This window comes from Haemaphysalis longicornis, unplaced genomic scaffold (genome assembly GCF_048455015.1).
Source record: "Haemaphysalis longicornis isolate Haplotype H1 unplaced genomic scaffold, Haemaphysalis longicornis Haplotype H1 scaffold_2, whole genome shotgun sequence".
Classification (NCBI taxonomy): domain Eukaryota; kingdom Metazoa; phylum Arthropoda; class Arachnida; order Ixodida; family Ixodidae; genus Haemaphysalis; species Haemaphysalis longicornis.
This window is the reverse complement of record NW_027526295.1, coordinates 237649978-237662745: the sequence shown is the minus strand read 5'-3', so window position 1 is coordinate 237662745 and position 12768 is coordinate 237649978. Positions and strand designations below refer to the sequence as shown.

General features: G+C 48.6%; 1 protein-coding gene across 1 annotated transcript in view; it reads right to left on the bottom strand.

Annotated features, from left to right (window-relative positions):
• Positions 1-12768, bottom strand: part of Mo25 (calcium binding protein Mo25) — a 28568-nt gene that overhangs the window by 11765 nt on the left and 4035 nt on the right. Inside the window, exons 2-5 of the mRNA XM_077699842.1 lie at positions 5570-5767; positions 2895-3062; positions 561-679; positions 274-442 (exon numbers count right to left, since the gene is read on the bottom strand). Of these exons, the coding sequence (XP_077555968.1) occupies positions 274-442; positions 561-679; positions 2895-3062; positions 5570-5671 (558 nt within the window). The 5' untranslated portion in view covers positions 5672-5767. The remainder of the gene's footprint in view (positions 1-273; positions 443-560; positions 680-2894; positions 3063-5569; positions 5768-12768) is intronic.

Below are 12768 nucleotides of genomic sequence, written 5' to 3'. Positions count from 1 at the left end.
TCAGCACAGGAGGCCAGGGCTGTTTAACAGCAGCCGCCTTCGCAATACCACGTTCCAGAACTCAAGCCAACACAAAACACACGACCCTACATACGCTAAACACTGGGAGGGTCGAAGCAAAAACCTCCACCAACAGCAGCACTGTATCTATCTAGTAGTGGAGTGCAAAAGAAGAGATTCTTTTCTGCGTTGCGGAGGTTGAAGCAATTGCACTGCCTTTAGAAAGCGGTGCACGTGGGGAGAAGCAGGGGAACGGTTTGAACGCCCACTGACCTTAAATGTAGAGAAGGCATCGGAGGCGATGTCGAACGTGGAGACCTCGACATATTTGAAGAAGTTGTAGAACTCATCCGAGTAGAGGATGATCTTGGCCAGGGCCTCGTACCGAGCACACTCGCGAAGCATGGTGCCGCAGTTGAGCGCAATGTCCTGCTTCTCGTACCTGCGCATGGGTCAAGGAAGGGCCCCCACAGTTGTAACGTGTCATCAGGAAAAATATTTCCCGAAGGGAGCAAGGCAATTCCGCTGCGAGGAATTTCACGGTGTGAAGGCAAACTCACCCTTGAATTAGCGTGAAGAGGATGTCTGGCTTGGTGCAGATGTAGTCTACTGTTGGCGAACGCGTGCCTATTTGCCGCCGAAGGATGTTGTTGAAGATCTGGGCCACATCTTTCTTTCCCTGAGCATAAACACCAGTTTTAATACGTTAGAGTTAAACTCATAACAGCATCAAAACAAATTCAGTGTATTAACTGGTACATCTGTGTATTTAACCCGGAAAAACCCGAATTTCGAAATGGTGAAAAAAAAAAAAAAAAAATCGATTACGAGTTCGAAAAATAGCACCCGATTTTAAACCCACTCCCCCCCCCCCCCCCTATTTTAAAAATTATAAAACCCAAAACAACCCTAGTATCTGCCATTACTTTAGCCATACTAGCCAACTGAACACAACATGGAAGGGCAAAAAAGGAACAAGCCACGCAACATCACACACCCTGGGTTCAAATCACCGAGACAGCATCGAGCTTATCATCTATTGAGCTTACTTTGCTTATTATCTGGACTAGTTGTAGGGAGTTCACATTAAAATTGGTACCATCGTTACTGGGACATAGTCTTACTAATGTACCAAACCTGCATTCTGAATTTGTTGTGTCTTTTAAGGTGTGTTGCCACTAAACCATCATTTTTAGCCCAAATTTTCATGACACAGCTATGTCACTTCTATCACCACTAAAAAAAAAAAAAAAAGCATTTCGGTTTTTAATCCCACGTAGTTCATTTTGGAAGACCACTATGCTCTTTAATTTGCAACTGCCTTTGTCAGCATCTGCTAATCACGCACATCAATACCTTGATAATGGCGGGCAATTGCAGGAGTATAGATGCGCCATCACCACGTTTTCTTCTGTTTTCTTAATCTAATGTAGTTCGCATTGCTACTGCCGTGTTTTCTAGTCATCTGACAAGGCAATTCTTGAAACAAAGCAAATTTGCAGGTTGTCTTTATGGTATTGCAGTCGGTGCATAATTTTAAAAGCCTTTTGGTGATGTTAATGGGTACGGGAATGTGTGTGCATGATGTTTACACAGAATGAAGAAAATATGAAATAGGCATGCTCAACAAAGGAGTGGTAATCTATGAACAGGGTTCGTACAGGCTTCAAAAGCAAAAATTCAAGGGTTTTCAAGGACTTTCAAGGACCAGAAAACACATTTTCAAGGTCCCCATCTAATGTTTTATGTGAGATTATCTATAGCTTTTTCAACACAATACAACAGCTTTTTATTGCACAATACCTAAGCATATTATAGTACGCATTTACATAGGTGCTAACGGGTTCGTAAATGCTCCCCCAGCTTCATTTTTTTTAATTCATGGCTGGTATTTCGAGGTTTTTCTTTTTCCTTGGTGTTTTGCTGAGGCTGTTTGATTTCAAAACTTAGTTAATGTTGCCTGCATCTCCTGCATTGTCAGCAAGAGGATCAGCCGAGATTAAATCGAGCAAGTGTTGCTTCAAAGCAGGATGAACTATGTACACGTCCACCATTTGCACGTAACAGCAAACGTAGATAGAGCGTATGAGGCACAGCAAACATGCAATGAGCAAGCGTCCACAGACTAGATGGAAGATGCAAGATGGAGAACAGAAGCTGGCTTTCACTGGATTGTATCGCGATATAGATTGGATTGACAAGTGCCTGCTTCCAATGTTGCCCTGTTAATAATGAAAATCCACCAAACTTGTAATTTCACGCAATACACTGAAACTTGATTGTTACGATGTTTCATTACATGAGACCTAAAATCCATGACAAACACTTTAAACTCTTGTGAAAAAACAGGGCCATTGATTCTGTCCGGAAAAAAATCAAGGGTTTTCAAGGACCATTTAAAAATTCCAGGACTTTCCAGGCCTTGAAATTGACACTTCTAAATTCAAGGGTTTTCAAGGTTTTCAAGGACCTGTGCGAACCCTGTATGAAGACCACAGACGATGTGTGCCTACCAGGGCAAGCTTTGTTACTTGACCATGTTTAACCATAATGTATTCCCATATCAGTATACGTGCAATTGCAGAACGAGATGGTTGCTTTTTCAATACATCTGGCAGTACATCTCATCTTTGGGGCAGAGCTCACAGAGTCATTTGTACCGCAGTCACTCCTATAATGGACCACCAGAGAGCCACCCATTGCAATTGTTCCAATTCTTGTTCTTTTAAAGAAGGCTGAACAGCACAAACCAATCAGGCGCCCTTCACTCTGGTGTAGCTTGTGGACTTTTATTTCAGACGCGTAAAAGACGAAGGGTTCTAGCATTCTTCTAGCCACTGTTTACCAACAAGTCATTCTGGGAGCACCAAGAACCACTGGCGAGCGATGCGCACCTCGAAGTCGATCTTGGAGAGGTTCTGGACGAGCAGCAGGAGGAGGTTGGTGTTGTAGAGCTCCTGCGCCAGCTGGGCCACCACGATGTCCGTCTGGGGCTCCGTGTCGCTCGTGCCGTACAGCATGTTCTTCATCATCACCAGGTGCTTGGACACGTCCTCCTGGGCCTGCACAGTGCACACCGCTCAGGAGGAAGGAGCACACCCGCGGCGGCCTAACGAGCACCCCGCGGGCACACATCCATCTTGCCACTCGGCCCGCACGGGGAGAGGGCCCTCCCAAGGCCGGCGCTAGTGACAGCTCGGTCACGCCTTCTCGCTCGCGACAAGAGGGGGGGAAACGCGGCCACAATGCCCGACACGACAGGGAGACAAGGGCACAACGCTCCTTGCAAAAGTTGCTCGCGCACAGCTACAAACGGGTGGACAGGTGCCCCCCTTTTGAAACAACGGCCACTCGCTCAGTGATCACCGGCTTGGCTGCAGCGCATCATGGGCAGCACTGTTGCTTCACCCCGTTCGTTCAACTATCAGCACCACTGGGGGCGGGGGCAAAGAAAAGTGAGAAATGACATGTGGAACCACTCAGCGTCACACTTCCCAACCCAAACTGTGGGCTTTTGTTGGACGTACACCACTTTTAAATGGGACAAGTGCACACAAGCAGCCACAGGACCATACTAACTCCCATGAATGCTTTGAAACAGGAACGCGTCATCCTGAAGCTGCTGAAGCAGCAGAAACGGAAGCAAAGAAAAGTGGTGTGCACTCGTAAGGTACCTGCGGCCTTGAAATACATTAGATTTCTTTAGAGATGCTCATACCTACTGATGTCGCGCTTCATACGAGACATGGCTCAAGTAAGCAGTAGTGAACAAAATATTGGTACACCAAACCAAACTGACAAGTGCGGCCAGATGCAGGCCCCTTTGTACAGTGTTGGAAAAAATACAGATCTTACATTAACCCTTAGGAGTATGAATTTCTTACTGCAATTAACTGCATTAAAACAGTAAAAATGTTGTTTATGAGAATATCTTATACAGCAAAGATAAAAAAAATAATAAAAACAAAGAGAGTACTAGTTACACAACGAAAACTTAACCAGCCTTCACGGCCCAATTGATACCACAGTAGTGTTGCAATCTACAAGCCTGCAACTTAAATTACAAAAGCTTGCTTGGAGGGGCATTTAAAAATTACTGTCACTGATCCCAAGACCACACAGGCTAGGCATGCATTTCCAGTGGCTAGCAACAACTGGCCATGCACTAAGCGACTTCATACACCAGCAAAGCGAATCTCTTGACCGTTCCTTACAAAGCTTCGACAATACTTCACGGAAACAGCACGCTTCCTTCTATGCGAAATGGGCATTGCCAGGGCAGGCAGGGGACAGACAACGTGCAAGCGAAGGAGAGTGTACCAGTGACAAGCGCTACTTACGCGTAGTGCTTTTCCCAAAGTTGTGGGCAGCTTGCATAGACAACCAAGCAGAAGAACAGTGTTATATGCCAGCGGCAGCTAGGCTCAGCTGCACATTTTGGGGTGCACACAGTGACCGGGGCCATTTCTAGGGCCCGCCTAGATTAAACGCACTCTTGATGACACACAGGGCAAAGTGCCAACATTATGCACTGTGCGAGAAGCACACCGCTGTACAGAGGTAAAAACTGCTAACAACAACGCGTGGCTTTTGTTACATGCAGCACATCCTGCTGATAGTCACGGGCATTAACAGTGAGATTAGAGATTAGTGGACGGCACTGTGGCAACCAGGCATGTGGAAGCTATAGCAGCTGCTTTCATGTCTGGGGGGCAAGGTTGGACATAAACAGTCCCACACTGCGCAGCCGCTAACGCCTATTTAAAAATTATCTTTGGCTGATAACTTGTAAAGTTCTGATCTTGCCTTCGGCACAGGTGTTCATTCCAGCACCGTGAATTTCTAGCATGCATGCACACGCATGCGAAGTGGCAAAGTCTCGCATGTAGCCCAAAGCTTTGTGCGTCATGTTTAAGACGGTAATCACCCGTGTTATTATTCACATGTTAGTTATCCCTTTTTTTCCACACAGAGACACAAACAAGATGCAAGCTGCCAGCCAAGAAATAACGTAAAAAAAAAGAGAAACAATAGCATTGACATGCCAAGCCGCCACAGTGCTGTCCCCTAATCTTCCTGGTCTCGCCAGTGGCTATCAGCAGGCTGTACTGCATGTTTCGAAAGCCACTCGTTCGCGCATTGTTGTTAACAGTTTTGACCTCTGTACCCGCAGCAATTTCATTGAATGTGGTTTCGAAGGGAAGAAGAAAAAAATACAGATTGTAAGCAGTCATATTAAATGCTCATGCCTCCAATCAATATTCCAGTTTCATAGGTACATCGACATTAGTGGAATATGATGCAGCTGAGACGATCACCACAACACTGGCTGCCAGCCATGCTCCTGACCACCCAGCCACTGTGCAGAAGCAAACAAACAGGTTTTGTGAGCCTCTCCAGACCCCATTTGCCGGACGCAGATATGCCCGGGCCATCAGTTTTGTCGCGGTTTACGTCACTCGGGCGCATGAAACCACTCCGCGGATCCGTAGAGTGAGGGAGAGAGAGAAACGACCACAGTGTGTGAAGATGCAGCCCGGCCGCGTGGTCGAGCAGCACACACACCCACCTTCTCGGCCTTCTTGTCGCCGCGCTCGAGGGCCAGCACGGCCTCGCGCAGCACCTTGACCAGCTCATAGGGGCTCTTTTGGGACTTGCCAAAGAGCGGCATGGCAGCAGCGGGCACTGCGCCCCACCCGTGCCTGCTCCGCCCGCCCACCAGCCGAGCACCAGCAGGAGGAGGAGGAGGAGGAGGAGGAGGTCGTCCCTGCATGTCAAGACGTCGCACATCAGCTCTCCTAAACGAGTCGGCTGGACATCAAGCAATGATCACAATGCACAAGGTCCACAGCCAGCTTTGAAACAAAGCTTTCATATCATTTCTGGACTGTTCACAGCTTATCATCACAATTGCACTATAAGACATTTGTTCAGAAGTAGATATTTAGTAGGCATCGTTAGACAAGAGTATTACAACCGCCACTTATTACGATTGGATTAAAACGGCTTTGCCGAGTATTTGGAAAGAAAACCATGGAGTCATTAATTAAAAGGAGCATCAAGACAACACACAGCTTCGCTTCATCTGAAATGTTGCTGTCCTTAATGAGAAATTAGTGTATAAAGGTTCAGACTATTTTACCCACTTCGTCCACCAATTTATGATTCAACTGGGGCTTTGACAACTTGGGGGAGCTGCCAAAACCGGACAGTACGTAAATAGCAATCGAGCAGTAGTAGCCATTTCCTGTATAGTGTTTTAGCTCCCAGTCCATATCAATTTTTCGTGCTGTTATGTCTTGCTCTACAACAAACATTCCCCTGATGTGCCTGACTTGTGACGAGGAAAAAAACCATTTAGATATGTCTTCTTTTAAAATCAAACCCCCAGTGAGTCAGATGCATCCCCCCACAAATTGTCACCTATATCCCCCAGAAAATTATCAGTATTAAGCTTGCTCTCATGTCAAAACCTGTCCACAGATTTCCCAGCAGCAAACCAGCTAAGACAAGTTTTGCATTTTTCATTGTAGGGTTTAACGCGCCGACGCAACGCAGGCAATGAGGTGCGCCGTAGTGGAGGGCTCCGGATTAATTTTGACTACCTGGGGACCTTTAACGAAGACAAGTTTTGCATGCTTAGTTTTAACTTGATTACAGTTTTGGGAGTTTCCCGTGCTGTTGCTGCCACTGGGCTAAGAGTTGCACCATAGTGGAGGGTTCTGGATAAGTTTTGGCCCACTGAGAACCTTTATTGCACGCAGAATTTTCAGCACACTAACTTTTCCTTTCTCCCTCCATCAGAAAAATGTCTGCCATGCCACGATGGTTTAATTCTTGATTGATTGATTGTGGGGTTTAACGCGCCGACGCAACGCAGGCGATGAGGCGCGCCGTAGTGGAGGGCTCCGGATTAATTTTGACCACCTGGGGATCTTTATCGTGCGCCGAAATCTCGTACACATGGGCGTTTTTGCTTTTCGCCTCCATCAGAAAAGCGGCCGCCGCGGCCGGGAATCGAACCCGCGAGATGGTTTAATTCTGCCCAATTGGTCAATGCCATGCAAATGTACAGTAGACTAAGTTTTAAACAAGAACCTCACCTGCCAAAAGGTTGAACATAGGACCGTACAGAAAGTTTGTGATAAAGCGAATGATGTCCCCACTTCCTAGCAGCAAGCCCAATGTGCAGCAGAATCAACCCCTTTGCAGCAATCTGTAATTTCTTTAATCAGCATACTATGCAGCTCCCAGAGAGTTTACCCAAACACAACGAAGAGTTTCACATTCCAATGCAAAGGTAAATTCTTCTCCCCCTATGAGCATCCTTTTACTAATGTAGCAACGAAAACATTGTTGCTGAAGCTGCCAAATAAGCAAAGAAAATCTCTCAACCAGGATTCTTTTAATCACTGACAAAAACTTTTTGTGTAGTACATGTGATGATATGAACTTGATAAATCAGAAAATAAAATAGATTAACACTTTCCTGTCCATGCCTATTCAAATCAACAGTATACTACCTACTCTTCGAAGTTCAAATTTCGACATTTTCTCATTCGAATTTGGCACTTTCCGAATGCCAAATTAGAGACGATAATAATTTGGAATTTGAGACGTTAATAAACAGACACACACACGCAACAAAAGATTTTGGAAGCAAACAAGGCCATGCGGAACTAAGCTGAGCAGCAGAAAAACTATTTCAATAAAAAGCTTTTGCCAGTTGTGAGAGCTGCAGATATCCCATCTTTGAAAAACATGTCAGAATTTTCCCTGCGTGAAGCTCTGATATTTGCATTTGGCAGCTTCTAGGGCAGACATAGTGCAAGGAATGACTGGCCCAATCAAAGCTTCACCACTTCCACCTGATTGATTGATTGATTGGTTGTGGGGTTTAATGCACTGACGCTACTCAGGCGATGAGGCGCGCCATAGTGGAGGGCTCCGGATTAATTTGGACCACCTGGGGATCTTTAACGTGTGCCAAAATGTCGAACACACTTCACTTGCACCTGATCTGCTTGCTGTGCCAAGCATGGATGCAAAAAGAGCACTTCCATTTCCTGGAGAGTCTGCTCTTATGGCATACGGCAGATAAAGCACTCGCAGTGCACATGCCATGCCATTTTTTTTTATTTGTGCTCTCCTGAACGAGTCAAGTATAGTTAATTTTTATTTGGTGCATCTTCAGGCAATGTGTCTGGGTTCAGGAAGTTAAGTGATGCACAAGTTATGTTAAATTTTCAGCAGGGAAGCAATTTATAACCTGATAAGTGCACAGACACAATACAGCACAAATCCTGATAAGAGTCTTCGAAAAGCACCAATGGAAGGGAAGAAAATAAACAAGGGAAAAAGACACTCTCAAAGGTTAGGAAAAAAGACACAAAAAACACTGAACACTAATTGTATCATGGTACACATTCAAATGATGAGTTACGTTGCCGCAGTGCTATTAATAAAGCAACTTCTAAAGGAAGCAAGATCACGCATTTCGAAGCTCTCTCGGCTTTTGTTCGACAACGAACGATGTCTTGCTTGCTCAGAACTAAATAATCTAGGCTGGCAGACCACCTGACTTCCACTGGTGGATATGGGGGCCCCACCACCGCTCCCTTCTTGTGTTTCTTCACGAAACAGGAGTCAGCTTATACCAATAACGCAGTCTTTATGCCATCGGGTATACTATCGCAATATATTAAAAAAAGATTTAGGCTGAAATTTCCCTTTTCATTGTTTTCCATGATGTTGAAAAGCAAGCGACAAAGTGCCCAGAGTGAACCGGGGCCTTAGTTTATTCAATTATCGCCACCTCCCAGAAAGCCTGTGCTCATTGGCTTTCACTTTTGTTGCAAAGGTGGGAAGCCAATCAGAAACGGTCTTCTAAGGCCTTCTTGGTCTAGCGGGGTTAAGGCTGGGTTGGCCATCAAGCCGAACCCCTCGAAAAGTGGAGAAAATGCACGTGCAATGCTGACCAGCAATAGAGTTTGCATGGAGGAAGGAAAAAGTGGGGAGACAGCATGACGTCACGCAGCCAGCCTTCACAAGCCCACCTCCGTTGACGCCGCTTCCTCGGCCGTTTCTCTTTCCAGAGCCGCCGGAGTCAGCCCAGCACATGACCCACAATATTTTTTCTTTCCTCGTAGGTTGACTGTTAAGCTATAGGTAGTGTTGCGACCGGGCGGGGGCACCCGATCCGAGCTCCGTGGCCTCCGACATACGAGTGGTAGCGTGTATGATGCGAGCGGCCAGCCGCTGTTGCAGTCGTGAAGAAGTCCAGAAGCCGTAGGCTAACGTAACTGTTTACTTCATAGCGAGAGGTGAGCCGAAGCCAAAGAACAATGCCCCGACGGGCGAGGTTACAATACAGGACTCGAGCAGAGCGACAACATCGATTTGCTGCTCTAACAGGAATGGTTTACAACGCTTGGGCAGCTCTATTTATACCCAAAAGCGATAACGGTCAAACGCAACAAGTGGGAACACGCACAACACTCTTTCCAGAGATCGTAAGCCGTTCATAGCCTCGGGCACGTTGAGTCCGAGAGAGGGGAGAGAGGAGGACTCCGTTGCGATCGACGGGGCCTCTGTGTCCTTGAAGAGCGTGGAGACGAGCCACGCCGCCAGCCGCCGAAGTTTTGATGGGCTGAGAGCGAAGCGTCTGACGCGGCTTGTCGCAACTTGCCACCGACATGGTTGCGCCTGTTTTCGAAGGAGCACGCAGGCGAGGAGTGATGCGGGACAGTACGGCGGCGCTGGCCGATTCGTAACAGCTTCTCCGCCGGGGGTCCGAGATCCCGATGGATAAGGGTCTTCAACCGTTGTCCGGAGGGATGCTGTCGAAGTGAAGTGCTCGGCAGACGCTCGACTCCAGGCCTTGTCTGTACGACACTGTGCTGGAGCTTCACCGGGCGGGTCACTGGACGAGTAGTGGCTCCCCAAGAACGTCTCTGGCTTGGTCAGGCAAGCAACAGAACAACACAGGAAGACACAACCGCATCGCCGGCAAGTGCGAAGACAAATCAACACTGAAGATCTACCAGGCTTTTAGTTGCGAAAAAGTACGCGAATAACTAACTACTCTAGTTATATTTTTGCCCAGCAGTACTTTAGACAAGTGACAAACTTGAAAGGTGACATTTCGCGTGATTGGAAATGTCCCACACACAAAAAAAAATGTAATCGTAAAAGGGCGAAACCTGCTCCAGGAAAAACAATGAAATTGAGAAAGTCAGGCGTCTACAAGCCACTTCTCGCGCTGAGAGCTGCGATTCGAGCTCTCATCATTGCTTCGAGTTTTCCCCTTCTTGTATCGCACTTTAGGTGCGCCCATTCTCTGAAAGAGACTGCTGCGACCGCGTGAAAAGACACCGGTCGTCTTGTTTGACAAAGGTCGAGCGCGCGGAGGAGCGAACGAGATTTTCCAACGTTCAAACGAGAGGCACACACTCCTTTTTGGAGGCGGCGTTCCCTTGGCGCGATGCGAGCTCACGGCTTTGCCCCTTCGCGTGCCCGCACTGAAACGCGCGCCACAATTACGCGTGGAAGTTTTTTCTCTCTCCTTCTTGCTCGCCTTTTCGCGAACGCGTTCGGCAAGCAAACGCCGGAACGCGTTTGTGTTCTCTCTAGGCTGGTCGGTTCCCAACTTCGGCTCAGCCCCAGGCGACACCGGAACCTCAACTAGCTCTGCCGATGCTGGCCTATCGTCGGGAGCATCAGCAGGGAGTGACAAGGGCACGACGTGCTCATTAGACACCTCGTAGCTTCCAACAGTCACTACTTCGTCGCCCCTCGCGCTTTCAGCGACAGCCTCGGCACGCGAAGACCGAAGCGTGTTCCCGTTCTGCTTCCTCACTGCCAGAACTATGCTACAACCAGGCTGCCCTGTCTCAAAAGACGGCTCAGTTGCCCGCGTCGCCGGAATTTCTACGAACTCGGCTGGTCTTCGCTCGAGGTCAGTTACCTGAGCTGGTGGCAGGACGGAATCGGCTTGCCCAGTGGCGAGATCGTCATGACTCCCAACTGAACCGTGCAAACCGTTTGCTGCCTCGGCTGCAGGCTTTCCCACCACATCGCTCGTTTCCGCACTACCGTCCGAAGGAACAACCTCCGTTTTAGCGGACTCGTGCGGCCTCTCGGTAGCCTCATGGTTTCCGCACTCCAGCGAAACCTCGCTATCTCGCGAAATGTTCACGTTCAGATCGGTAGCCGCTCCCAAGGTCTCCCGCAAATTTGAACCGTCCGAACACTCCGCCGAGATCTCCAAAACAAGCGCCGACACATTATCGCACTCAGTGGACACGCACTGCCCTCTGCCGCCTCTGCCGACAGTCTGAGCTAATGCGCCGTCGTTATCTCTCTCAGCAACCTTGCCACACTGCTTGGCCGCAACCGTCGCCTCCGACTCGCGCTCCCGAGCGTCTGCTACTGGCAGCGCTGGCACAGTGTTTTCCCCGACAACGAGGTCTTTTTCGAGCAACAATTCAAACTCAGGCTTCGCTTCTTCCTGCTCGAGTTGAATTTTGTGCTCTAGGTGCTTGTTCTCCCGTTGGGGTCTCTCTTTTTCGAGCCTCTTTCTTTGCCTTCGGATTCGCTCGATATCGAGGGCCTACCATCGCATCGTTTCCTCGTGTTTGAGTTCCAGATCGCGTATTCTTTCCTTGCGTTCCTGTTCTTGTTTCTGCCACTCGAGCTCCCGTACTCGCTTTCTTTCCTCGCGTTCCTGCCTTTCGAGCTCCTCACGCTGACGCTCAGCCTCTGCCTCCGCCTCTGCGGCCTGACGTTTCGCGGTCTCCCTGCCATTGATCCACTCAATGCATTCCGACAGCTCCTCATCGTCAGCGCCGACAGCGAGTATAGCCTGTATCAGCTCTGGCTTTCTCAGCGCGTCCGTAACATCCAAGCGCAACTCTTTTGCAAGCTCCAACAACTGCGGTTTTTTCAACGCTTTCAAATTCATGGCCGGTCTAGAGTACTGCTTTCCCACTGCTCCAAAAATGTTTTGCGTGAATAACCCACGCGACAAAAACACACGCCCTATCAGCTATCCTCAGAAGCCTGGTAAAACTCAGTGAAGAAAAGTCCCGCACTCACCCTTGACCGCCGTGAATTCTGCGAAGTCCGAAGCCGCCTTGAAGTCCGTGGTGTTGGGTCTCGCACCGCTGGCCTCAGGTGTTACGAAGTTGCCATTCCACCGCTGCCAACCAGTTGTTGCGACCGTGAAGGCCAACTGCAGCCGGGAAGAAGTCCGAGAGCTGATAGGCCAACGTAAACTGTTTACTTCATAGCGAGAGGTGAGCCGAAGCCAAAGAACAATGCCCCGACGGGCGAGGTTACAATACAGGACTCGAGCAGAGCGACAACATTGATTCGCTGCTCTAACAGGAATAGTTTACAACGCTTGGGAAGCTCTATTTATACCCAAAAGCGATAACGGTCAAACGCAACATGTGGGAACACGCACAACACTCTTTCCAGAGTTCATAAGCCGTTCATAGCCTCGGGCACGTTAAGTCCGAGAGAGGGGAGAGAGGACTCCGTTGCGATCGACGGGGCCTCTGTGTCCTTGAAGAGCGTGGAGACGAGCCACGCCGCCAGCCGCCGAAGTTTTGAAGGGCTGAGAGCGAAGCATCTGACGCGGCTTGTCGCAACTTGCCACTGACATGGTTGCGCGTTTTCGAAGGAGCACGCAGGGGCTTCGCCGCACAGCCGAGGAGTGATGCGGGACAGTACGGCGGCGCTGGCCGATTCGTAACAGTAGCTTTT